The sequence below is a fragment of the Anopheles merus genome, unplaced genomic scaffold (genome assembly GCF_017562075.2).
Source record: "Anopheles merus strain MAF unplaced genomic scaffold, AmerM5.1 LNR4000346, whole genome shotgun sequence".
Classification (NCBI taxonomy): domain Eukaryota; kingdom Metazoa; phylum Arthropoda; class Insecta; order Diptera; family Culicidae; genus Anopheles; species Anopheles merus.
The window spans coordinates 3,178-29,622 of NW_024427926.1; the positions used below are offsets into that span (position 1 = coordinate 3,178).

General features: G+C 36.8%; 1 protein-coding gene and 2 long non-coding RNA genes across 3 annotated transcripts; 2 read left to right on the forward strand and 1 right to left on the reverse strand.

Moving 5' to 3' along the window:
• The first annotated feature begins 4,840 nt into the window (after positions 1–4,840).
• Positions 4,841–5,735, forward strand: LOC121602184. Its single transcript, XM_041930934.1, has 3 exons — positions 4,841–4,883; positions 4,998–5,113; positions 5,190–5,735. The coding sequence occupies exons 2-3, from the start codon at positions 5,099–5,101 to the stop codon at positions 5,733–5,735; spliced, it is 561 nt and encodes a 186-aa protein (XP_041786868.1). The 5' UTR covers positions 4,841–4,883; positions 4,998–5,098.
• Positions 5,736–17,240: 11,505 nt separating this feature from the next.
• LOC121602185 lies at positions 17,241–17,820 on the forward strand. The gene is made up of 2 exons (XR_006006318.1): positions 17,241–17,575; positions 17,641–17,820. It is a non-coding gene; the product is annotated as an uncharacterized LOC121602185 (long non-coding RNA).
• Positions 17,788–18,576, reverse strand: LOC121602186. Its single transcript, XR_006006319.1, has 2 exons — positions 18,440–18,576; positions 17,788–18,376 (listed from the first exon to the last, which is right to left on the reverse strand). It is a non-coding gene; the product is annotated as an uncharacterized LOC121602186 (long non-coding RNA).
• Positions 18,577–26,445: the final 7,869 nt, after the last annotated feature.

Below are 26,445 nucleotides of genomic sequence, written 5' to 3' on the forward strand. Positions count from 1 at the left end.
CCGGCCGTCTTATCGGTACACATAATTATCATATATTAATAATTGAAGACCGCATTGCGGTTCACTTCAATGAAGGCATTGAGGCATCAGGCATTACCTGAATGCAACATTCGTCAGGGTATTTAGTGGAATGAGCTGGCGGAAGTAAACTGGACAGATAGTGACGTAAATACAGCGTAGAGACAGAGCAAGAACACCAATACATACAGCAAGAAAATCCCCCAGTCACCGGTATTTATAAATCAAAGCACTGCCTGCGGGATAATTTAATCTAATTAACTCCTTTGTTTCTGTGCTGGGCTTTATCATTGATATAATTAAACAATATCAATAACAGACACCTATCACTCACACGCACTAGAAGAAAACAGCAACTGGAAAAGGAAATTCCAAGTCAGTGTCTAATGACTAACTACATATGAGCAGCGAAATAGAGCACAGTGGTTTCATAATGATTAGTACAACCACTGGTACATATGAGCTCTCATCGAAATTACTATAATAACAAGGCTTCTCAGCTGTGCTTGTTTTAACAATGTACTAGATGTACCGAACATCTAAGAACAGTTGAACAGAATGGTCGAATATAATGGCGAAAAGAAAAGAAAATGAAAATCGAGCATAATTGTAAATGTGTTTAATTGATTCTAATGTTTCGCGCCGGTCTCATGGTACAGTCGTCAACTCGTACGACTTAACAACATGCCCGTCATGGGTTGAAGCCCCAAATAGACTGTGCCGCCATACGTAGGACTGACTATCCTGCTATGGGGGGAAATCAATAAGTCACTGAAAGCCAACCCCACAAGTGTGTTGGCAGGCCTTGACCGGCATCGGTTGTTGAGCCAAAGAAGAAGAAGAAGAATGTTTCGCGCATTACGGCATTGGGGTATTTCCAATTGGCTGCGGTGCCTGCAGCTTGTTGAAATGTAATTCGTCTAAAGAATGATACGACAAAATGTTTTGACAAATTAAATATAATTTACTATGTCGATAAACAAAATATTTACAAACATTTACTAAGCTGTTTGCAACCATGAATAATGTCCGAAAAGGAATTTAACGAATGTTTAATAAGTTGCTATATTTTTCAAAATTCAAGCGATTTTTAAATTTTGTTTTATTCAGAAAGAACGGCTTTGGCCGTATTGTTTATAGCGAAAAATTGTATTAACACTACAAGATTTCGATATTTCTAATGAGCAACCTTCTGATGGGTTCTGCTCGTTCGTATGAGCACGATATCCCATATTAAGGAACATGTCAGTTAAGAAACAAGGTTGAAACAAGAGAGCAATGGAAAGAAACCTTTTCTTCGATGTTATATGTTATACCGGATATTAGAAAACAATAAGCCATCGGAAGTGACTTTGAGTAGGAAAAGAAGTGAATATATAATCGGTTAGAAGTATCGAAGATTTCATTCATTAAAATTTAATTAAGTCGTGGTTTCGAGAGGAAATTAATTTTCTGCTATTGAAATTGGAATTATTAGTGTAACGTTATATTACGAAGAACATTTTGCTTATGACAAAATATTTGTGGTGTTTTGTTCACTTTTCTATAATCACCTTGTTTGTTCAGTGACTGAACGAAGTGTATAACTTCAGTTACATGAAGCGTGGTTTGAAAGTGTTTTAAAAACTTTATAGTTTGAATATACATTGCAGACCGTACGAGGCGCTTATAAGCCTTTTAGTACCAAGCTCGTATGGTGGCAAACTAGGTTAGAACGGGTTGGAATAAGTAGATATAAATTATTGTGCCTTTGGGAAGAGTAAACAGTACTTCGGGTCCGACTTTATATGGAAAATGTACGGTGTTGGATTTAGGATTTTTAAAACATTTAGACACTAGGCGAGCTCTTGAAACTGAAACCAAATGCTTTCAAAGTAGAAACTTTCCAACACGTATGCCCCTTGAGCATGCACTCATTTGGCTATCCATTTTAAATTTTGGTAAACATTATTTTGTACAAATGAATCTAAAAGAAGAAGAAGTTTCACCTTGTGCAAATTTGAAATGGTATATTATTAATGTCATGGATGTGCAAGGTTTTTTGTCATGTGTGTGTACAGCAATGTTTATTTTCTGAAAGAGAGTGAGCAGTGAAAAACAATATATTAGTCCAATATGTTTTATTCTGTAACAGTCAATGTGGCATCTAGACTAGCGATTCATACCTAATTTAAATTGCCATGCAATGTCTACAAGTAGATATACAATAAAACATACACTTTAATGAAATACATTTTTGAAGTCTCTGAAGATGGCTTCATACGATGAACTGTAAAGAAAACAGCATAAGACTAGAGAGCATACCAATATGAAATACACTTTTGCTTAGTAAATTAAAATATATCTTAATTTTGTTTGTTTATTGCAAATGGACTCCAGTCCAGTGTTGTATACTATTTCATGATGCAGTGTGTATAAAAACCGAAACAAATAAGATTTGTGGCATTATCAAATTTCGAATTACCGCTTTGGTTGTTTGCACCAGGCTGTATGCTGTCTATCATTAAATGCCCACGACTGTTTTGCAGTCGTACAGACGGAAGTAAAGGATTCCAAGGCGGTTATTTCAAACATACCAGTACGTTTGCACATGCCTTCAGTTTCTGCATTAATTATGAAGAAAATGCTTTGTAAATATTTAACCAAGCACAAACCTAGTTAAGCCCTCTAGGATTTTCACTTTCTTAAGAACATATGCTTTCTGCTGACCAAACACTTCTGCATTGCTCCTTTTTGAACCCTTCGGAATAGATATTAATTATTCCCATAAAAGTCTTTGCTTAGGTTATTGTTAAACCGTTCGTTACATCTGCCCAACATCTTGGAAAATGTTTTATGATCACCGATTACTTAATAGGTTTCCGCAGCTTTACTATTGCTTATCCATACTATTTTCCATGTGTAAATATACTACTTTTGGATTGATATAGTTTATTATAAAGGATATTCTGAATTAATCTGAATAAGATGGTTTCTTATTTGCGTAGAACATATGCATAGAGTAATTCGTTAATACTGACTGAATTTATTCAAATAAAGCCCTATACCTTGAAAACTGGTATTGAAAATACATTGAATCAGTTAAATCTGCGTTAATAAACATTACATCGCATTGATGACATGTTAGATATAAATTTAATGACGTTGAAATACATGTTGCAATTTCACTGAGTGAATAATCAATGTGAAAATATTTGAAGAACTTATAAGTTTTTTCATTCAATTATTAACATTATACAAATTATATCGCTTCTTTTTTCTCTATCGTTTGTTTTACGACTTGGATTTAAGCTTGTATTTTTGGGAATGTTTTGAAATATATCGTTCGGTACGAAAAAAAGTCATACAGAAACAGTGTCTTTATTGCCTACATCAAAGTATATGGATATCGTTTTGGTCAAACTGTTAGCGTCATCGACTGTGGCTCACCGCATGGTTTCTTAGAGAGAAGCAAGGTAATAATTTAGCTAGGAGTTTTGCGAGAAAATTAAACTGCAGAAGCCATAAATTTTAAAATGTTATTGATAGAAACTGCAAAGGAAGATTTGTACTTTTTTTATGTAATCAATGTTAAGCTATAAGTATAACTTGGTGATGTATCGATTAAGAGTGATAATGTTATATGGCATTATCAATATAAGTTTAAAGAAGAATAGCTCTATTAGGACGTTGTATATCATCTTATTATTTGTTTTATTGGGTTAAGTTGTTCTATATAAAAAATGCTCTAATATTTATGTCTTTTAATCAACATGTTCGAATAGGTATTTTACAACTGTTGTTTTGAATTCATCTCGTTTACAAATATTTCGAACAAATGTCATTTACGTGAACGTAACCAAAAGCACTGTTTATGTCATGCATCAACCGTCTGTAATTCACATAAAATGCGGTCCGTAGTACAGTCGTTAACTCAAACGACTTTACAACATTTCCTTCGCGGGTTCAAATCTCGTCGTCGGCCCGTAGCAAGGACAGACTTTTCAACTGTGTAGTACTGAATACTGAGGGCCGGTCTGGTGGTACAGTCGTCAACTCGTACGACGTAACAACATGCTCGTCATGGGTTCAAGTCGCGAATAGACCGTGCCCCCATACGTAGGACTGACTATCCTGCTATGGTAACAATAAGTCACTGAAAGCAAATGCTCACTTCACTAGTGGGTACAGGCAGGCCTTGACCGACAGCGGTTGTTGTGCCAAAGAAAAAGAAGAAGAAGTTCTGAATAAGTTTCGAAAACCGTAGATCGTTATGTCAAAAAGAGAGAAGAAAAATAAACATACACATAATATTAGAAAAAAATGAGAATTTGAAAAATATTGTCTCCAGCTTTGCAATTCACATGTTGTTGTCACAACACAATCAGAACAAGTGTCTTTTCTTTCAAAATCATCAATGAAGTTGAAAAGAAATAATTACTTATGCTATCTTTTTACATCAAGTTGTGTATTAAATGACGGAAAGGTGTGAACTCGTACTTCAAATATTTATGCTTTAGTGCAATTTATGGACAAAACCAATATCTAACAAACAAAAACATCGCATACAAATACATAAATAAACTTTACTTCCTATAAACGGTCAACACAATTCAATTCTATCGGTAGCTTGGTGTCTGTGAGTTTATCAGTATACATTGGCTTTGGGAGTAGACGTGAAACAGATAAGAAAAAGCGATTAGAATTGGCGATAACGATGGGCATTGATTTTTGAGCAACCAAATTGGCTCATGTCATTTATCCCAGTACCGCAGGGCAGTTAACTTGACGATTTGCAATTGATCACACTTGGCGTGTATACCTTGTAAACATTGTTTTCCCTAACCATCAGTTGTTCGATTTGAGAAGATAATGCGATCTTGATTGTAAGTGAAGAATAGACCGAAATTTGTACAGTGCTTTACTGAAGAATTTAGTTTTTATCGTTGAAACAATGATTGTTACCCTTCTATATTAATAGTAAAACACAATCATTGTAGGTTGGTGTTAGAGAGAATACTTCAAACAATGTTTCTGTAAACGGATTGATGATTATTTACTAATATGTTTAAAATGTAAATACGACATACGAAAGTTAGCAATGGATACACAAAGGGTAAAAATATCTTCTTGTTTAGTAAAAAATGTAATGTGTGATGTTAATACACTAATAATATCTTTTTTTCTCGTAGCGGCGTTACAAGAAAAACCCTGGATCTGGTACTGAAGGATACTTAAACCAGCTTCGACTTTCGACGTTGTATTTCTCTCGCCTAGCTGCTAGTGGCAATCGATTTGAGATAGGTGTGGAAGTAGCATTGGCTGGAAAATTCGACGATATAGTAATGCATCTGTTAGATGTGGATCAGTATTGCTTGGTGCAGGCTAAACATAAGCAAGACGAATCGAAGCGCATCATTATGGATGATCTACTGAAAACGACTACCGAATATAGTTTGCCGAAATATTTTGATTCGTTTCTCGGGCTGAAGCAAGAAGAAATGTTCCAGGGTGAACGCCTTAAGTACATTGTTATCTACACCAACCTCAAGCTGGACGAAAACGTCATGAAAGTAATCAATCCCGTTGAACCAGCAACGGACGAGTTTCTTCGCACGCTAAACGTACGCTGCAGAGGCAAAGAATCGTCGCTCTATCGCTTCAATACTGAGTGCACTGACTTTATTGAGCAGTTATTGATCGCATTTCGCCAATCTGTGAGGTTGCGCGAAAATTAGCCGAACAGTTGATTCAGCGTAAAAAAATATCGATAAATCCCAATGGTATATTTCACGAATTTCATACATTACTTGTACGCGACGTATTTGACATAGAACGGCAATTGTTTCGAGAAACGTTTCTTGCGGATGATAAAAGCATTTGTCCGTACGTAAAAAAGTTTAGATTTTTGCTTGAGCGAACGCTACGATCTATTTTGAAATGCGATGATTTTTGCATTAGTGATCTTAATAGAACAATAGTCAGTGGAAAGCTGAAGCTACTCTTTGAACCAGGGTTCTTATGCAAACCCATGAACCAAGGCATAGCAGTAAAGGATTGGAGAGACTACAGAGTGCAAAGAGAAGAAGTGATACATTTTTTCGACCATCTCCTACTAGCCACAGACCAGCCAAACTTTATTGAGCTGGAAGCAATAACAAAAGTGGAAGTGTTTGGGTTAAAAGAACAAGTGGATGAGTATATGCGCGCAGTGTTCGATCAAGTGGATCGGTGGATACGAGATACGGAGGGACAGTTTCTTAATGGCGAAGACTGGGAACGAATTTGTAGTAATTCACGTGCTCGTATTGCGGGTAAAAAGTGGTTACTCAAATCGGAAGAGTATCAAAATCAAATCCGGCAACAGGGTACGTGTTTGAACGAAATACCCTTCTTGCTCCTATAGAACAGTTTTTGGCTACATCGAAAATCATAATATGCTAGTAATAGCTGCATATAATGCTGAAGTGAGCGCTTCCAGAGTGCTACAAGCATTGATGACGTTGCAAGAACAGTTTGTAGTATTTGATGCACATTTTCACGATTTTGAAGAACTTGAATGCTGTACACTATTTTTGAAAAACATGTCTCGTAAGGTAATAGTGATCGTGTCTAATGAAAAGTGTTGTCGTTCAGCTATTAGAAATGTATGGCGTAAGTTTGATGTACTGACCAATTTGAAAGCTATCTACATTGCTTGTGATGTACAGAAGGAGTTTTTTTCTGATAACTTCAAGTATGTACATTGCGATCGGTTTGAGCTGCGCGACATGAGTCAACAATCGCGTCAAAAGTTGCTTGAAAAGAAAATTGTACTACAACATCGTGAAGTTCGTTTAAGTGATTTGTTGTCCGAGGAGAATGCACTACGTCTTTTCGACATGGAGTTCATTTCTCAGTTGCTAATGAATCAGGTGGATCCTATAGCGTACAGTTTTAAGTATCAGTGTCAACTTAAGGGGCAATACTTTGCTCGAAAACTGGCTAGTAATAACAGCGTAGTAGATGAAACAGATTTGATCAGCTTTTAACTAACAATAGGGCAGTGATATTATCGAATGTTCCAGGCATGGGAAAAACTACCTTCCTGCAAAAGTTCATCGATCGTTTATTTACCACCCTACCAGATCATGTCATATGTCTTATGCATTTAAAGTTTTACACCGAAACTCTAGAAGAAATTACAAAATTGAACGCCAGTACACTCAGTGTGGAAGATGCCGTAAAACACGTTACTAAGTGTTTTTTTGCCGCGAGTACTCGTTTTGGACAAGTACTGTTTCGTAATGCCATCCTAAATACTGGGAAATTGATCGTATTGGTTGACGGATATGACAGTGTCATTAATCGCTACAGAATTTCTGTCGAAAAGGCATCTCAGCTGTTTCTCCAACATCCTTTTCGCATGCGAAATCTATTGATCGCAACACGACCTCATGAAACAGATCATTTACGAGCAGCGCTACCTCAAGCACAAATCGTGTCGTTACTACCTTTCGACGAACCACAGTGCGTTGCTTTTTTAACCAGATGGTGGAACTTCGATAGTTATTCAGCCGCCGTGAACTTACTTCAGTACTTGCGTTCTAGATACACTGATTGGATCGTGGGAAATCCATTTCAGATAAAACTTTTAGCTGAAATATACGAAGAAGATAAAACAATAATAGCCAATTTTGGTGCTCTACTAGAACGTTATTTGGAGAAACAGTTTTATGAATCAAACCAACGTGCCATACAGGTAATGGGCATCGGGCAACAACGGATGGCTGCCGAAACGTTGAAACAAGCGGCTCACGATGGGCATTGTGAAGTTGCTGCATTACTCACCTTTCACCCTGAGCAAACGATCGACATGTCGAAATTTGGTTTCCTGCTTGATATAGGATTAGTGGTGCTTGAGGACAATTTGCTGAGGTTCGAGCACCGTTTATTTCGGGATTATTTTGCTGCAGAAGCCTTGATGCAAGGCAAAATGGTCGCTTACGGTTCTCAGCAGTTAAGGCAGATTTTAGAAGATCCACAGAATGGATACCTTAGTAAGCTTCTGATGTATCATCTGGGTAAAACAAAAAATGCACACTATCGCGAGCATTTCCGGAACTTTTCAGTCATTCAAGGACAACGTATCACATCCGGCAACCGTTAATCAAACCAAAGACAAATGAGTACATAAATTTTAGCTCCCTTCGTCTCGCTCACCTACATGCTATGACTTTATACTACTAGTGCGCCAACAAAGTAGGATGTGGTATTCCAAGTACTATTTCGTCGGAAAGGATGATCAATAAACTGTATAAAGAAATTTTCATGTCCTTCTTAATGGCAACATCAATCATTTCGAAAGGAATTTTCTAATTACATCGCTCTACGTGTACCGGCAATTAGTGCACAAATGCATACTGAGCATGGATGAAAATAGATAACGAAAAGAGAAAGGCATAAGCAAATTGGAGGCACAGAGACAGGATGTAGCCCTACAGTGTCGAAATGGTGTGTTGTATGACTGCAGCGGATCTGAGAAGGTATGCAGTTATCACTGTACAGTAGTTTCTAGAAGCTTCTTCGAGGTTATCGGTAAGGTGAATTGTTGTTCTCATTAAGAGCATTGCTCACACAATGCAGCAACAACAGTTAATACTTTGATAAATTATGTCGTTATTTATACGATAAACGACTGAAGTTGTCTAGAAGGAGAAATTCATTATCGGGTAAAAAATCAAGTTATGATATATCTTTGTATCGTATAATTCGTAATAATGTCTTAAGTAAGGAAAAGTGACATGAAACGAATAACACATTTTAATTGGACATGAAATCGGTTGACGTGTTATTTGCAGTCCTATCATAATGAAAATTTAAATTGCGCTGATGAATACAACGGCTACGCCACAATTATATACATAGATACAAAATATTCATAAAGTAAAAGTTTTCAAACCCATAAGTTAAAGTAAACATATACGTAAATATCCATATAGTATACATATCCAACAATCCATTGAAAATGAAGAAGATGCAATTCCGCCCCGTGCTCATAGACTTGAGACGGGGAATCAGATCCCACGTTCTTCCTAGGCTTGCAAAGGTTGAAAACCACTGACTGACACTAACAACATAGCGATACAGAGTTCATTCCCCTTATGGACCTAGCCTCATACGTATAATTTATCAAACAATTGCATCAAACAATGAGAAGCAGGGGAAGAGGGATTGATTTATTTTATGTATAAAATTTAGCAATACAATCTCCACGTAGGCTGTAACTATCATAAGCAAATTTATAATAAAATGAGATAGGTGCATTGATTCATGTCCATATTATTATTTTTTAACAGAACAATTTATTGTATTGTTTTTTTTTCCGACGGGTGTAACAATTTTATTTCATTGTGTCAAGCCATTAAGTCAATTAACTATATTTCACCTATTATATAACCTTATATAAAAAAATATTATGTCTAAACCGGAAAACTGAATGCACCATCCGCAAATTACCTTCCACATTGTTTTAGCAGTACATTATTTTTTATACTTGCTATTCGTTCAAAAAGGCAAAGTTTTAATATTTCGACTAGATTCATCCTTTGCGGCAGCAGATGGAGAAGTGTTGTTTAGCATTCTGAATTATTTTGCTTCTCATAAAAAATACAAGGCAAATAGTTTTTCACATAATGACTTTTTCGTATGACAGCTGAGTCATTGGAACGGATTAAACTCGTCATGTGAGGTATATGTGTAAACATAATTTGCAACTATTTACTTGCATCCACGATACGATATGTGAAAATCCATGTCCAATTTTTTTTAAACTGATGCTATAGTGTATTTAATTTATTGTTATAATAATTAGAATTATTAGTTATAAACAATTAGAAAAATAATTAGGTTATATCTTATAAAGGGGTTGAATGAAGATTTATATGATCTACTAACGCAGTAAAATTCATGTAGACGAAATGCACTTTGAAGTTAACACGGAATAACTAATCATTCGTCAGTAGTCTTTCAGAGATGCAGCTCGTGACAATTGTCGCAAATAGTGTATAGACTGGACAGTTAAGTGCATATTAAATTGATACAGTAGGTGACCGCTAACTGAGAAGTTTGTGAGAAAAATGCACATTTGCAATGAATTTCTCTTCGTAAGATTCCGGAAGTTTCATGTTTTGATATTTATGTGTTTTTTAACTGAGAATCACTCCAGTTAGCGAACTTCCAGTTAAAAAAACTACAGAAAAAACATCCAGTAAGCGGTCACCTACTGTATTTCAATTCCTTTACTGTTAACATATCTATTGCTTAAACAGTAAAATTTTTTATTTAGGAAATTGGTTGCCCCCGTACGGTTTATGAAATTGATTTAAAAGAAATATAATTTTGTCCACCGCTTACAGCACTGTTTCAATCTGATACTGCACTGCTGAAGGGTGTACTGAAATGGATTCTCTTGTAGATGTGCCAATCATGGATTTGAGATCGCACGTTTGCTAGAGCAACAAAAGGGTGTACCTATTCGTTGCTTATCGTTTACTTTTGACAATTGAACTAAGTGCTGCTTAGTTAAACAAACTACCGATAGAATTGATTTATTGTTGAGAGCAAGTGTCCTATCACAAACGCACCCAATTTCGTTACTTTTGTGACAAGTACTGTTTATGTAAGTTGATGCTATTGAAGCCGTTGGTAGAAAAATACCGCTTGATTATGAGCAACAAAATCCCAATTTTCTCTTATATAATATTTAATCAATTCTACAATTCATAATCAATTTAAAATGTGGTTTTAAAATAATTTGTGATGAACGTACGTACATATACGTAGTGTTTGCAAGAAGACATCGTTTATTTATTATATTCATCTGTAATAATATTGTATCCACGTTTTGTTTAAAAATTTAAATATTTCTATTTATAAATGTTAAGAGTAAATTGATCGTAAAGCAATTTCTTGAGATTGTTTGGTTATGCTGGTAGATTTAGTGTATAGTTAAAATTCGAAGTTTGTTTGTGCTCATACCTCTAAGAACACTTGCACGTAGGCCACAAACATCATTCTGATAGCGGTTACGAGTTTTGTGAATTCTAAAGAAACGTTGAAAGTTTCAATCGCTGGGATAGACATTTTGGATTGAGGTAAAGCTAGTTCAGCAAGCAAGACTTTTTGTATGCAGAAATCCAAAACTTATAGAGCATCTTGACGCTCAATCCCAACATTTTGAATAAGAAAATATGTTTTATTGAACATTAAATTAATAGAAGCACACCGTAACGGATGTTTAGTATTAAGAATATTTTTTTTTTCTAAAGTATAAGCAACATCATGACCAGAATGCTTGTAGATAAACGGCTTTATTAGGGTGCTTTGTCTTCATAGTCATTAAAACAGAGAAAAGTAAAACTGCTTGAAGCATCATTCATACACCGCAAAACAAGCTTAAGCTCTATTTATGCTCCTGAAGTGTAGAATGCATGAGATCTTACCCATTCTTCCTGTTTTAGGAACCTTTCTCAAGCAATTAGGATTTGTTGGCAAAGTTTACAGTCATTTGATTATTGGGCTTGGACTCTGCATGCCAGGAAAGGAGATGCGATTTAACAGTATGTGGTGAAACTTTCCTATAACTTGTATGAATGCAATTGTCAGAACGTATGGGTGCATACGGTTGGCTAAAAATTAGTGACGTTAACATGGACTTTGTTTCACTGGCTGGAAAATATTGTTTAGAGAAGAAAGTGTAGGTTAGAAATACAAGAACGAAAAACTAATTGCGTTTTGATAATGACTCTTGTGACTTAAAGCGAATTTATATCATTTGTTTCCTATATCCTTGTTGTTTTTCTGTTAGAGTATACGCAAAATGCTACCCTCAAAAAGATAAAAACTACAGTATCAACATAAATCAATCAATTTGCTAGTATGCTCTTGATTGCGGGCTATTTGTAATTGTAGATGTATTTAAGTAGAATGTTAATTAACATTCAATGGTTTGTTTAACAGCTTATGTAAAGCAAATATTTTTAGAGACTATCTTTAAAGCTATCCATACTCTACATCTACAACGTCCAGTCAATAAACAGACTACACATAACCCAGATCAAAACCAAACAAAAAGACACAAACAAACAAAATAAGGAAAGTGAAAATCAAATACACTGAAAACAAATAGCACATGAGACTCACGTTTGCATACAGACAAGGGAGACGAGACGAATAGAGACGACCTCCAAAAAGAAGAGTAGCGGTTACCATAACTATTTGAACGCTCGTTTTCTTCGCGTTTTGAAGAAAATCGGGAGTAGATTGATAAAACAGTAAATACATCCGATTCCACGGAACGTTTGCTGCTTGAAAACGCCTCGTAGTCGTCGTATTGTGTTCCTATAACGGTGGTAAACAAAGATGCATCAAAGACTATAATATAAATTAAGCTTAGTTTTGAAGCTATTTTCTTATGAATAGCTAGAACTACTGCCATAATATTGACTTGTTTCATAATTTTATCGTAAAAAATTCATAAGTTTGAGTGATAAAAATATTGACTACAATACTCGATAACGGCTGTAGTCTGGCTAAAATTTAAAATGTCCTGTTTTCACTGTTTTATAACTATTACCACTATAAGAACATGCCTGTTTTGTGTACCTATAATGGCTTCTTCTCTGGCACAACAGCCGATGTCGGTCAAGGCCTGCCTGTACCCACTAGTGAAGTGAGCTTGGCTTTCAGTGACTTATTGTTACCATAGCAGGATAGTCAGTCCTACGTATGGGCACTATAGTACCTATAATGGCACTAAAGTAATAAAAAGTAAAAACTCAAAAATATGGTCAAAAGGCAACAAATCTTAGTAAATCAATAACATTTCAAAAAATGTATGTTGAAAAGAATGGTGAAATAGAAATAATTGTGTTGAGGGCCATATTTCCGTTGCCTGTATCTAATGCGAACGTTTCAATTTCGTCTTTATAAGAAAATACTAGCATAATATACAAAACTCCTACAGCATTCTATTATTTAAGCTTGGTTTTCGTCTTTAAAAAGCAACAATTACATTTTCTTTTAAAAATAGTCACAATAATAAACTATTTATTTTAACCTTCACAAAGTTGCCATGGGCCGTATAATAGGTTCTCGAGGGCCGCATGCGGTCCGCGGGCCGTAGTTTGGAGACCCCTGATTTATAGCGTCAGCAAAAATATGAGTTTCATTATGAAATCCTAAAGATTTTGGAAAAATGTGAAATTTTTCTCCCAATAATGGATTTTTCTGTCACTATGTAACGGAATGGTCCGATTTAACTTTCAAACGCTTTGTAAAATACCAGAGCACATTTCACAATAACATAAATAAATTACTCTTAAATAATCACATAGAGCGCATTTTAGTGCAATACCACCACTATCGGTATTACCACCACTAAAGGACCTAGTATACCTAGAATATGAAATGGTGTTTCGCAGAAATGGTAGATGGTGTTTCCACCGACGAACCGACGTGACACTTGAGTAACAAAAGTGTCCCACACGCAAGCACTGTAATTTGCTATTGAGGCGATCACTTCTGTCAAAATGAGCTGTGCTCGAGGCTGCTTAGATGTAAACAACTTTTGTAAATACAGTCAGAATTCAATGTTCAAAATCACAAAAATCTCATGCTGAGAAAAATTTCAGATTTTGTTTGCATGGAAAAACATGTCAACTAAAAAGCATATATTTAATAGTTGGCAGGGAATCGAAGTTCAACCAGTGAGCAGTGGCGGATCTAACGGTAGGCGGACTAGGGTAGCCGATTTAGATCGCCATTCTATAGTATGGACAGAGTACTAGCGACAAGGGCCCCCCGGAAGGATGGCCGTTGGGGCCCCGAGGCTGGCGAATGGTTACATTTGTTGGGAGCTGGTTTTAGCGCGATGTTGGTGAATCTGATTCATTTTTCTTTGACATTAAAAAATGCTAAAAAGTGTAACAATTAACTAAAAGACAGGTAAAATAAGTTAAATGAGCACGTTGTTTGCAAGTTCAGAAATAGATGTATTCAAACTCTAATCAACATCATTTTTTGCAGGCAACGTTGAATTAAATAAATTTAATCATTGTAATGAGGAGATTACCAAAAATTAAAACAATATTCGAGCTCGAGAATATACTACTTGAAACCTCGCAATGTTTCACGGGTTAGTGAAAAGTGCGTTTGGCCGATATTTTCTATCAGAACATGCCTTGTAAAAACGTGGCAATACATTGGCGACAATTATTGAATCCGTTCAGCCAGCATGTAAGGAGCAGTGTACCAATAGAACCAAATTCGGTATCATACTTAAAGTGAGGAACTTATCAGAGTGACGGTGCATATACTGTACTGCTTCGAATTACGGACACTTAAGGCGTTTTAGGTCATTTAATATTTTCTTACTTATTCAATTTTAATTGCTCAAACGTTTGTATAACACCATTTACTAAAGAAAACTATCAACATTTGAATAAAAATGTGGCACTAAGGGTTGCGGTACGATCGAAAAAATATTTAAAAAAACGAAAAAAAACCATTATAGATATTTATATAAACCTGTCAAAAGATTGAAAGCAAATATTTTTGTTATCCATCCAGCGATGGATAGCTTGGATTGCTCGAAAAAGATTCGCCACAGACTTCCCCTATATTAGTGAAAATGTGTCATTGGGGCCCTTTCCGTTTGAAGTTCGTAGGCTGAAATTTCAGCCTGTTAGCTGTTTGCATTGTACAGCAGTTTTCTAGCAGCTATCTATGTGAGTATAATATACAGGTGGGCTTATCCCAAGGTGTATGAATTTAGAAGGCTGATTTTTATCGCTTCTGCTTCTGAATGAAGATTTTAAGAGTGTTTTGAGTATTCGTCAAGCCTCCAGAAAGCAAGCCCCAATGACACATTTTCACTGATATAGGGGAAGTCTAGCAGTCTGTGGCGAATCTTTTTCGAGCAATCCATGCTATTCATCGCTGGATGGATAACAAAAATATTTGCTTTCAATCTTTTGACAGGTTTATATAAATATCTATAATGGTTTTTTCGTTTTTTTTGGAGCAAAAGTTTTCACTCGTTCTGTCAAAAAGTGATGTTCAAAATTGGTTATAAAAAAATGCTTTGAGACCACATGGACAACATACACTTTGATTCTAGATTCCACCACGTGATCTCTTTAATGCACCTTGGGATAAATGTAAACAACACCGTGTTTTCGAGCAGGTACTCGAATCTAATTCTAGCTTTGTGGCTAGAATTATCTAGACTGAAAATTGCAGGTTAGTTTTTTTGTGTGGTTTTGTATGAATTGTTTACATGATTTCAGCCTCTAACTGTCAAACTTCATACAAAAAACTAACTAGAATCGTGAAGGCCCCCATTGGCAGTTATTTTCTGTGCTGAATATGCTCTATGTGAACGCTATGAGACTAAGGAGTGAATAGTGAAATCATTAAAGCATCCAGTTTGTTATGGACCTAACTGTCAAATCAGGTGTTCTTCGTTCGTTTTTTTCGACGTTAAAATTATACAGAATAAACCCAGCTGATATATAAACACACTTTGGTTAATGTATAAATAAAATTGCAATTTTAAAATTCACAAAACAATCGTGCTATGGAAACGCAATATTTTTTTTGACGATGAAAGGAAAAGCATTCGCTATCAAAAAATTATTTGTTGAAGTGAAATCACCGACAAATCGACGTGACACTTCGAACAAAATGAGCTTCAAAAGTTGTCTATTTATTTCAAATGAAAATACGTTAAACACTAGCGCCATCTTTATAATGATTCGCTTACTACAATGGCACAGAAGAAACCGCTAAATCCTCTTTAAGTTTATGTACTTCTCACATCTTTTGCATTGATTTGGAAACTTATAAAATTATTTTCCTGGGTGTTTTGTCCAATAATTCTCACAAAATCTTGCCTCACACTTCATTCGAAATTTGTATTTAGAAAAGTTGTTTACATCGAATGGGTTCAAGCCCCAAATAGACCGTGCCGCCATACGTAGGACTGACTATCCTGCTATGGGGGGAAATCAATAAGTCACTGAAAGCCAACCCCACAAGTGGGTTGGCAGGCCTTGACCGGCATCGGTTGTTGAGCCAAACAAGAAGAAGAAGAGTTTACATCGAAGCAGCAGTGAACAGAGCTTACTTTGACAGAAGTGATCGCCTCACTGGTAAATGACAGTACTTTACTTTGGGATAGTTTTGTAACGCCAGTGTCACGTCGGTTTGTCGGTGGTAAAATAACGGGTTGTTATTTTCTAATTGACAATTATATCTGCATTGGATCCTACTTGCCCTAAATAGTTTCACCGCGCGGCCACATGAGGTGAAATATACCGCGAAATGAACTATTCTGACAGGTAAAATATCTGACAGATACAGCTGAAGGGTTAAGGCCGGGCTACATTGATCGTACTCCGTAGCAAGGTTATTAGACTCTATACAGGTTACGACAGAGCGTTTGAGAGGGTCACCATTATGGATACCTTGTTTACAACTTTTCTGTCAAAATAGATGCCGACCCAAGCGAAATTTTTCGGGGATAATGAACACAAACTCATGCCATCTCTTTCTATTCATCAGCCCTACTCTCTCACACGCATCGATGAACTTTTACACATCTCTTTATTCATTGTACTATATTTGAAGGGTTTAAAAGTGATAGATAACAATTCATGTTCATGAACTAGTTATGGTCAAATGTTAATGGTGTAATGTTAGTACCATGGTCGACCTGAGTTCAATTCCATTTTTATTGTTTTTTTTTATGATTTAAAGTTTTATTTAATTTTTAAAACATCCAGCTCCAATAACTTCAAACTCATTTACTCATTGCTAGAAATGCGTGTTTAATAGTTAATCTGTTATTTTTATTGTTTTATTTATTTCTTTTAATTCTTTTAGTATCAGTACCCCTTCATACAAACAAACCAGTAAATAGCACGATAATGAATAATAATATGGTGGCGCAACTGGCAAAGTGATTCGAAGTAGAACTAGCGATGTGGTTTGTAGCATCAAGGATGAAGCATGATCATGAGTGGAGGGAGTGAATCCGAATGTTCATTTCTATTTTTAGCTCTTTTTTGCATGGGTTCATCTTTCACGTGTGTTCACTATCCCCGAAAATGATCTGTATTTCGTTGGTCTTTTCGGGGATAATTCGTTAACGAATTATCCCCGAAAAGACCAGCGAAAACCAGCGTGGTCGGGAGCTTGGGTTATTGTGCTGTCCCAGATGCTGCCCCTCGTATGAGAAGTGGCCAGATCCCATGTCGCTTCGCGCATAACAGCTCGTCCTTTATTCGGATTGGAACGGACACGGAACAATTCAGTGAAAGAGTATCGATGTGATGACACCCTTTTGACGATGTTGGTCAGGGAACCTGTGATGATGTGGTGCAAAAAATGCTACCGGCATCACTTTCGTTCCGCTATTGCACTTGACCCGAACTAGGACCGCGACGGCACTGACGAACTTGCGGCAGCGGTGATGATGCGTATCCCTCCTTCGAAATTGCGGTGCTGAGATGATGATAAGGTAGAAGCTTGTGTGGTATGTCCTTACTAAAACACTGCTTAAGCTACACCCAAGGTGACATGCATTATCGTCCCCCACAGGAATAAGGCTGCAGCCAAAACGGAATGAATATTTGTTTTCTTTGAACTGGAACGGCAACAGTGGCAGCATAGACGATCGTCTCGAACATGACGACTGCAACGAACCGACATGGAACCGCGGACAATAACTTAAATAACAACTATGCATAAGCACAAATATACTTATAGTTTATTTCCTAATTATAATTGTTACAACAGGACCGTTCAACATTTACTCCCCGGCTCAGCCACTACTCTTCCTTCACAAGTGCTCTTCTCGGTGACCCTCATATTCATCTCTTTCTCCTTCTCTTTATCATATAATTTGTATGAAAAGTGAAATAATGTGGATAGGGTTTATCTGCCTCTATCAAACATGAAAAATATTATGACGTCATACATGTCAATACTGCAATCACATCGTGTGTTAGCTTCCACGAGAAGATATATTCGTTTTTTGATTAGGCTAGCATGCAATGCTGTCTCTATTGAACCGTTAGTTCGGAGCCGTTGATTCGTCGACGGCTCTGGAACAGTGGACTCGCAGCCGGCTCCGCAGTTGTTGGAATGGAGCCGTGAGTGCAGAGCTGTTAGTCCGGAACCGGTTGCGGAGCCCTTGGAGCGGAGCCGGCTACGGAGCCGTCGGAGCGTAGCTGGCTCCGGACCCGTTAGTCCGGAGCCGTTGGTGCGCTCCGAAACGCCCATCACTAGATCACAGGACTGTTCTTGGACGGAAAGAATCTCGTGTGATGAAATTCTACGAGAAATTAAAAAATAAAATTATTTCATTTTCATTTCACTAAAATATGAATCAAATTACCACGTGCTGTTAGAGACTGGTTTGATGTTAATCTACGGTTAGAAACGTGTCGTTCGATATGATTTTTTTTATGTCCAGCCGCTGCATACATTTTCCGTCCAGCATATGCTCACTATCTGGCTACTTCATCCGCTTCTTTATCGTCTCTCCCTTATTGCTTATACACACATGATTTTGCAGCAAACTTAAGTTAATGTCCTGAGATCGTTTTCCGACGTAACGATTTTTCAACTCGTACATGTTGGGTCTTAATACGATAACACACGAATATTCATAGCGGAATCCCTTCTCCACTTTCTACACAAGTCCAGTAGAAAGTACATAATTAAAATTAGATTTACAATAATTGAACAATTCAACCTAAACATCGTACTATTGCACGATTGCAATCCAGTTGCAATCAGTCGAATTGTAAACAAACCAGTCCAATTGTAAACAAACCATTCCAATTTGTCTGTCAAAATTTTTTCATTCATTTTTTTATTGGAAATCGGCCAAAACAGGCTTTTGTCATAACCTGTATAGAGTCTAAAGGCCGGGCTACATTGATCGTACTCGCAAGTGTAATTTTTATATTCACTAGCGCATCTGGCGGCGACCAGCGCAAGCTAGATGTGGGTATAATTTAAGTGCCAAAATTATTCATACTTGGTGTCTCATCAAGTTTCAACCAGGCTACCTGTTTGCCGTAGGAAATGTTGATAAACGTCCATAAATTGCAACAAAGTAGGCCGTTAATTGTTGTTGTTGGACAAATCGTCATTCATACAAAGCGCTGGGCAACATTTTTCCCCATCTCCCAATCTCTATCCATCATTGGGTAAAATTATAGCCTCCTCGACCCAAAACGTTTTTTGACAGATAAATTATGCCAGCATCTAGCTTCAACCCACCGCCGCTAGATGGCGTACGCGTTCACAAAAATTACACTACGGAGTACGATCAATGTAGCCCGGCCTTAATAACCTTGCTCCGTAGTATAATTTTTGTGAACGCGTACGCCATCTAGCAGTGACGGGTGGAAGCTAAATGCTGGCATAATTTATCTGTCAAAAAACGTTTTGGGTCGAGGAGGCTATAATTTTACCCAATGATGGATAGAGAATGGAAGATGGGGAAAAATGTTGCCCAGCGCTTTGTATGAATGACGATTTGTCCAACAACAACAATTAACGACCTACTTTGTTGCAATTTATGGACGTTTATCAACATTTCCTACGGCAAACAGGTAGCCTGGTCGAAACTTGATGAGACACCAAGCATGAATAATTTTGGCACTTAAATTATACCCACATCTAGCTTGCGCTGGTCGCCGCCAGATGCGCTAGTGAATATAAAAATTACACTTGCGAGTACGATCAATGTAGCCCGGCCTTTAGGGGAGATACAACATCCGCTTTCGAAATACACTTAAAATAAATATCTTTTAAAGCAGAACATTCCCTAAATGGAAGAAATGATGAATTGTTGACTTAAAATTGACAAAATACTTGATATTGAGGTTATTTAATAGATTCAGTTGCGATTTTGTACACGTTATTTGTTTACATTAAACATCACCTGGTTGCTGTGATGCGTTATCTGACAAATATTTCACCTGTCAAATAGTTCATTTCGCTGTATATTTCACCTCATGTGTTCGCGCGGTAAGACTTATCCATGCAAAGAAATCATCAAACCTGTCAAAAGTTGGCGTGAGTGTGATTAAAAAATATATACATTTATAGAATATAGAATAATTTATAGTGTATAGAAGTTACGAAAAATATATTTTACCAAAACTACCAGAATTTTCAATATCAATAAAATAATTTAAGTTTATCACATTTCATAGGTGCAATCAAAACTGCATTGACATAGTTGGTTCTATTTTTTGTTTCACTTAATACTACAATCAGATTATTTAGAGTTCACAATCCCTGGAGTCCATTTTCTCAATTGATATATTGAATTTCCATCCAGATGAAACAAGAGTGCATTGAAATTTAGAGGTTAAAAAAATGGAAAAACTCTGTTCGATCGCTCGAAATAGAATGTTCCGAAACCCCTTCTTTCAAAGAGGTTATAACCAATGACATTACCCATGCTGTGATAGGAAATTCCATCAAAAAAATTAAATCAATTTAAGAAATTAAAAAGAAAGGCTTCAATTCGAAACGTATCGCAAGCAGCTTACCCAGAATAAAACGTTCCCGCTTGGAGAATTGAGCTATACGCTTTTCACTTACACCTTTGACTCTTTTTCTGCTTCTAGTGCACTCTTATCACTGCAGCGCTGTCTCATCCTTCCACTGAACTAGATTTACGCTTCACCCACATGCTCACGCAATGCATTTGGTAATAGATGCTGCTAGGTGAAAAATCGAAGTCTACAGTCGAGAGTTTTCTTTTCTGAAATGGTTCACAGGTGGAAAGCAAATTCAATCTGTTCTCTATTTTTAAAATGATTACAAATGCATTCCCGAACATAGAGGAGAATGAGATCGGCATTCAATACTGGTCACAAAGATACCTCCAGAATTTTTACGTTAGAATATCAAATGTACGGTAAAGCTTTGCCGACTGGTTTGTGTGCAAGACGATACATTTTAAAGGAATTCTTGAAAAAAAAAAAACCTTTTACTTGCTATTTGGAACGATCGATCTGATCCAATCGTTACTATAGACTATAGCACTACATACCACTAGCCTAGAGACCCCTGTTTTGTTGTTGTCTAGAGAAATTGTTTTTTTTTCTTTTCAAAACCAACTGAAATAGTACTATGATTTTGTCCCATTTTTAGTTAGACATTTATCCCAAACCTACTTATATATATTTTTTTTCAAACTTTTTATTTTTTTTTTTGCCGGTCTGGTGGTACAGTCGTCAACTCGAACGCCTTAACAACATGCCCGTCATGGGTTCAAGTCCCGAATAGACCGTGCCCCCATACGCAGGACTGACTTTCCTGCTATGGTAACAATAAGTCACTGAAAGCCAAGCTCACTTCTTTGGTGGGTACGGGCAGGCCTTGACCGACAGGCATTGTTGTGCCAGAAGAAGAAGAAGACTTATATATTTTACATTTACATTTGCTCACTAAAATTCTTAAAAAACACCCACCAACAAGCTAATCCGTATGTTTTCTACTTGACAAATGCTGATCAATGATTTTTTTTGATCATTTGTTTAAATAGAACTGTTTTAATAGAACCCATCCAAAGACATACAACCAAAACCAGTCCTGAAACCGATATTAAACCCATACCAATTCAGGAACCGCTCATCCATACCCATCCTGTAATTAATCATGAACCCATATTGGTCTTGTAACCGATCATGGACTCATTTCTGTCCTAGGATTGATAATGAACCCATACCGGTTCTTGAACTGATTATGAACCCATACCGGTCCTGGAACTGATCATGAACCGACAACGGTCCTGGAACTCATCATGGGATCATACCGATCCTAGAACCGATCATGAACCCATACCGGTCCTGGAACTTTTCATGAATCCATACCGGTCTTGGAACCTATCATGAACTTATGCCGGTCTTGGAATCGATCATGAAACCATAATGGTCGTTGAACCGATGCTTCTATCCGAAGCTTCTATCCGAACCGATGCGATGAATGCTTATATGTCGCAGAACCAAGCTTGAACCCATACCTAGAACCCAAAATGAACTCATACCAGTCCTGAAACCGATTATTAACCCATACCGGTCACGGAACTAATAATGAATCCATACCTTCCCTGAAACCATTCATCAACCCAAATCGGTCCTTTAAGCTGTCATAAACCCATACATGTCCCAGAGTTGATACACTTTTTTCCGGCTCAGTTTTCAATGTGAACAGCATTATTCACCACTTGAATATATTTTTCAAGAGTTTTTTGTCATTATTTTTGACAGTTGTGCTGTTAGAAAAAAACTTCGGGCGATTGTTGAGTAAAGCCGTTCACACTAGAAACTGATCCGGAAAGCAGTGTAATGAACTCAATAAAATCCAGGAATCGTTAATTAACCTTTATCGTTGCTGGAACTGATGCTGAACTCATACCGGTCCTGAAATAGCTTATGATTTGATTATGATCATTGGTCGGTATCTGGACCGGTTTTTGTTTGGTCGGATTCGGAATGAAACTGGGTACTGGCATACCAAACCTAGTGCTGAAGTCGATACAGTGTCTATAGTGATTCAGACCGGTTCTGGAACCAATACTGAACTCATAAAAGTCTAGGACCAGATGGTGAACCCATATCGGTTCTAAAATCAATCAGAAACCCTTACTGGTCCTGTATCCAATCATGAACCCATCACGGTCCATATGGGTCATGGAATTGATCTCGATCTCATAATTGCCCTGGAGCTGATCTTAATTTCTTACCGGTCTAGGAACTCATACCAGAAATATTACTGAACCTATTATTTGTAACTCGCATAGCCGAAGAGTATCTTCATCGGTGTGTGAAGACAACATACGAGGTTAAAGCATATTTCAAGATTTTTTGAAAATTAGCACATATCGGGAGTAATGCATAAGAATAAAAAAAAATGTGAGTTAGGGAGACCACCACGGGTGTTTTTTATTTTAAATTCCATGATCTCTTATTACCCCATAATCAATGGTGCATCAAGGTGTAAATGAGACCATTTATAAAAATGAGACCATTACCTAAAAACTATAATGGAGACCAAGCATAGCCATTCTATGAATTTTCAGAACAAGTGTTCTAAACTTAGGTCTTTTAATAACTACACGAAGTACTGTAGTATGTTCGATTTTAGCTACGGTCACCAAGCATTAAGTTTGATTTTGGATACGGTCGCCATGTAATGCGATGATCGTAGAAACGGCACAACTGATAATCGAGTACCGTCGCGGTAGATCAGTGTTTCGCTGACATGTATCGATGTACAATAAAACTTTGTTCGAAGATATCTTTCCAACACTTGATCGTCCAGGCGATCATAGAAACCCAGAAGTGGTTTCCCTTACTGTAAACGTTGGAGTTTAGAAGCCTTAGCTTGGGTAGGACGTCATAACTAAACGCTTGAAATAAATTGGATGGCGAAGTTTTTAGGCACCGTAACCTCTTATCTTGACAGTCCGAATGAATCTGTCTTGCCACGGTCAGAGTTGGTTTTATTAATACTCAAAAGATGTCATGGAATGTGTGTTTTGTCCCAATTAAAGGTAATTGATATGAGATGTAATTTATATGTTTATATATTGTACCCTAGTGAGGTGTATGTCCTGTTGTGCCTATGCTGCGCTTTTAGTGTTTTTACTAAAGTTCTGGAAAGTTTCACCTGACAACAGGTGCGTTCGTCGATCTTTGCGTACGTTGCGCTTTTAGCGATAAGTTGCTGTGCGTTCTCTATTTGTTTGCTTTGCTGCTGTAACGCTTGATTTGCTTATGCTGCGCGTTTCGGTTGTTTTCGATAAGTGTGTCTCAATGGTTTTTTCTATGGACGGTATAGTCTGGGTGTGGATTGATTTGCTGATGTGTTATAAAAAATGTGTTGCAATAGTGTGGTTTGGCTTTCCGAAGTATGTTACATTGAGTCTATAGCTGATAGTGTGGTTTATAATAAGTTCTGTTTAGCAGATATGCTACAGTACAAATGCAGAATTTTTGCTGTTAATGACTAATAACGATAACATATAATTTAGCACACAAAAATTGAGTTTCATTCAAATAACTGCCAAAGTTCAAAGGCCCGATTGAAAGCCTTCGTATGCCATATGTTTGACATATCCGCTGCAATTGAAATCAAAACTATGAGTTTGTTGATTTTTACCATTACTACTGTGGTAAAAGTAGGCTCTACGTTACATTGCAGAAGCGTTACATACCATATAATAATCTCAAGCAACATTTTTATGGTAATTTGTCATCCAAGCGGCATGTGTTTTTTAGTTGGAACCAAAGTGAGTTGATATATCAGGTGGGCTTATCCAGTGCAATTTGACGTCTAAAAACGAAAATAGGAAGAAAACCTGGTTTGACAGTTAGATCCATAACAAACTGAGTGCTTTGATGATTGTTCTATATGCTTTTTTTCTAAATCAATCCTAAATTTTCACAATTTTACACGATATTTGAAAACAATCGGAGGTCTGTTGAATGAAACAAATGGACATATGCACAGGTACTCTTATAAGTTCCTCACTTTAAGAATGATAGCGTATTTGGTTTGGTTGGTACACTACTACTTGCTTGCTGGCTGGACGGATTCAATAATTGTTTCCTAAATATCAGTTTTGGCGAAGGAAATGTTCTGTTGGAATCCAGTAATCTTCAGATCGTCGTTTTAATCCAAGAACTGGCCGTCACGTACATTTTTTGGCTTCTTTTTTCGTGCTACGCCTGAGTAAAATCACATACCATTTCTGCGAGATACCATTTAAACTTCAATGCATACTAGATTTTGTTATGGAACTAACTGTCGAATTGTGTGTCGATGTATTAGTGAGGAAGCACCACCATAAGCCCACCTGATATATACACTCACTTTGGTGGGAACAAAAAAAAATCTGAAAATTTTCTCGGCAAGCCATGGTATTTTGTTGATTTTTTATAAATCGGTTCAATTATAATTTTATAAATTATAATTGAATTCTGACTGCATAAGCTAACAGTCACATTATAAGTACCAACAAGTTTTATTTTTGTCCATCATTACACTGAGATTCACGAGCAATAGCCATAAAAATGTAAAAACAACCTAAAAATCTCAATAATTAAATTCTAGTGAAGGCGAATTTTTTTTCTAGTAAAACGTTACTTTCCAGCGGAAGCTTGGATGCTTTTTATTGAGTTAACAAACGGTTTGGTTGTGGAAAACGCAACGCCGACATAGTTTTTGGCGTTTTTAAAGGTAAGGAGAAGAATGATAAAAATTACAGTCAAAATTGCATAGATTTACGTTTCCAGTGTTTTTCTAGATTTTTCCGTATACGGGCCCTAAATTTTTCCTGACATTTTTCCTGATTTTTTAAAATCTCAGTAATTAAATTCTAGTGAAGGCGAAATTTTTTTTTTCTAGTAAAACGTTACTTCCAGCGGAAGCTTGGATGCTTTTTATTGAGTTAACAAACGGTTTGGTGATAGATTTACGTTTCCAGTGATTTTCTAGATTTTTCCGTATACGGGCCCTAAATTTTTCCTGATTTTTTATTTTTGAAAGTGCTCCAAAGAACTGTTCAGGAAGCCTCAAAGTCAGAATATAGGTGTCCTACCTTAGGTGTCCGCCACTGTAGGTAAAAATATATGGAAATGTTGTGTAAAAATTTCAACAAAAACGCTACTGCAACAAATAAATTTCTTTTAGGGGTACTGGGTCATACCGGCGTATTCAGGCTTTCGGGATTTACTAACTACCACGCAGCCGGATAGTCAAGCCTTGCTTAGGGCGTCGGTCCATTCGAGTATTGAACCCGGAACGGGCATGGTATTAAACTATTGAAATCAGTTATTATGTGTTTGGAATCAGTTCCAGTACCGGTAAGTACATGTTGCACGATCGGTATGGGGTCAGCATTAGTTCCAGAACCGGTATGGGTTTAGTGTAAGTTCTGGTATGGGTTCGTAATCAATTCAAGGGTCGATGCGGATGCGATGGAAGCAGGTCCAGGACTGGTATAGAATCAAGCTCAAATGGGATGGGATTGGAGTAAGTACCTTCATCAGTATGAGATATATAAAATTCCAGGATTAACATGCGTTCGTGATCAATCGCAGGATCGGTATGGGCTCTGAATCAGTTTCTATTCATGTGTCCCTCAAAAGTCACCAGGAAATGGCGTAAAATTTTTAAAAATGCTCTGCAGGCATCCTAAAGTTACACAATTTCCTGAAATTATCTAGCATAACTCTATAACCGTGCCAAACTGACTAGATGAAATTAAATTTAAAGAACATTTTTAATATGCAGTCAATATAGCATGTTTTGAATATATTTAATCTATTGAATAAATGTGATACATTCATTAAACGACATAATTACATC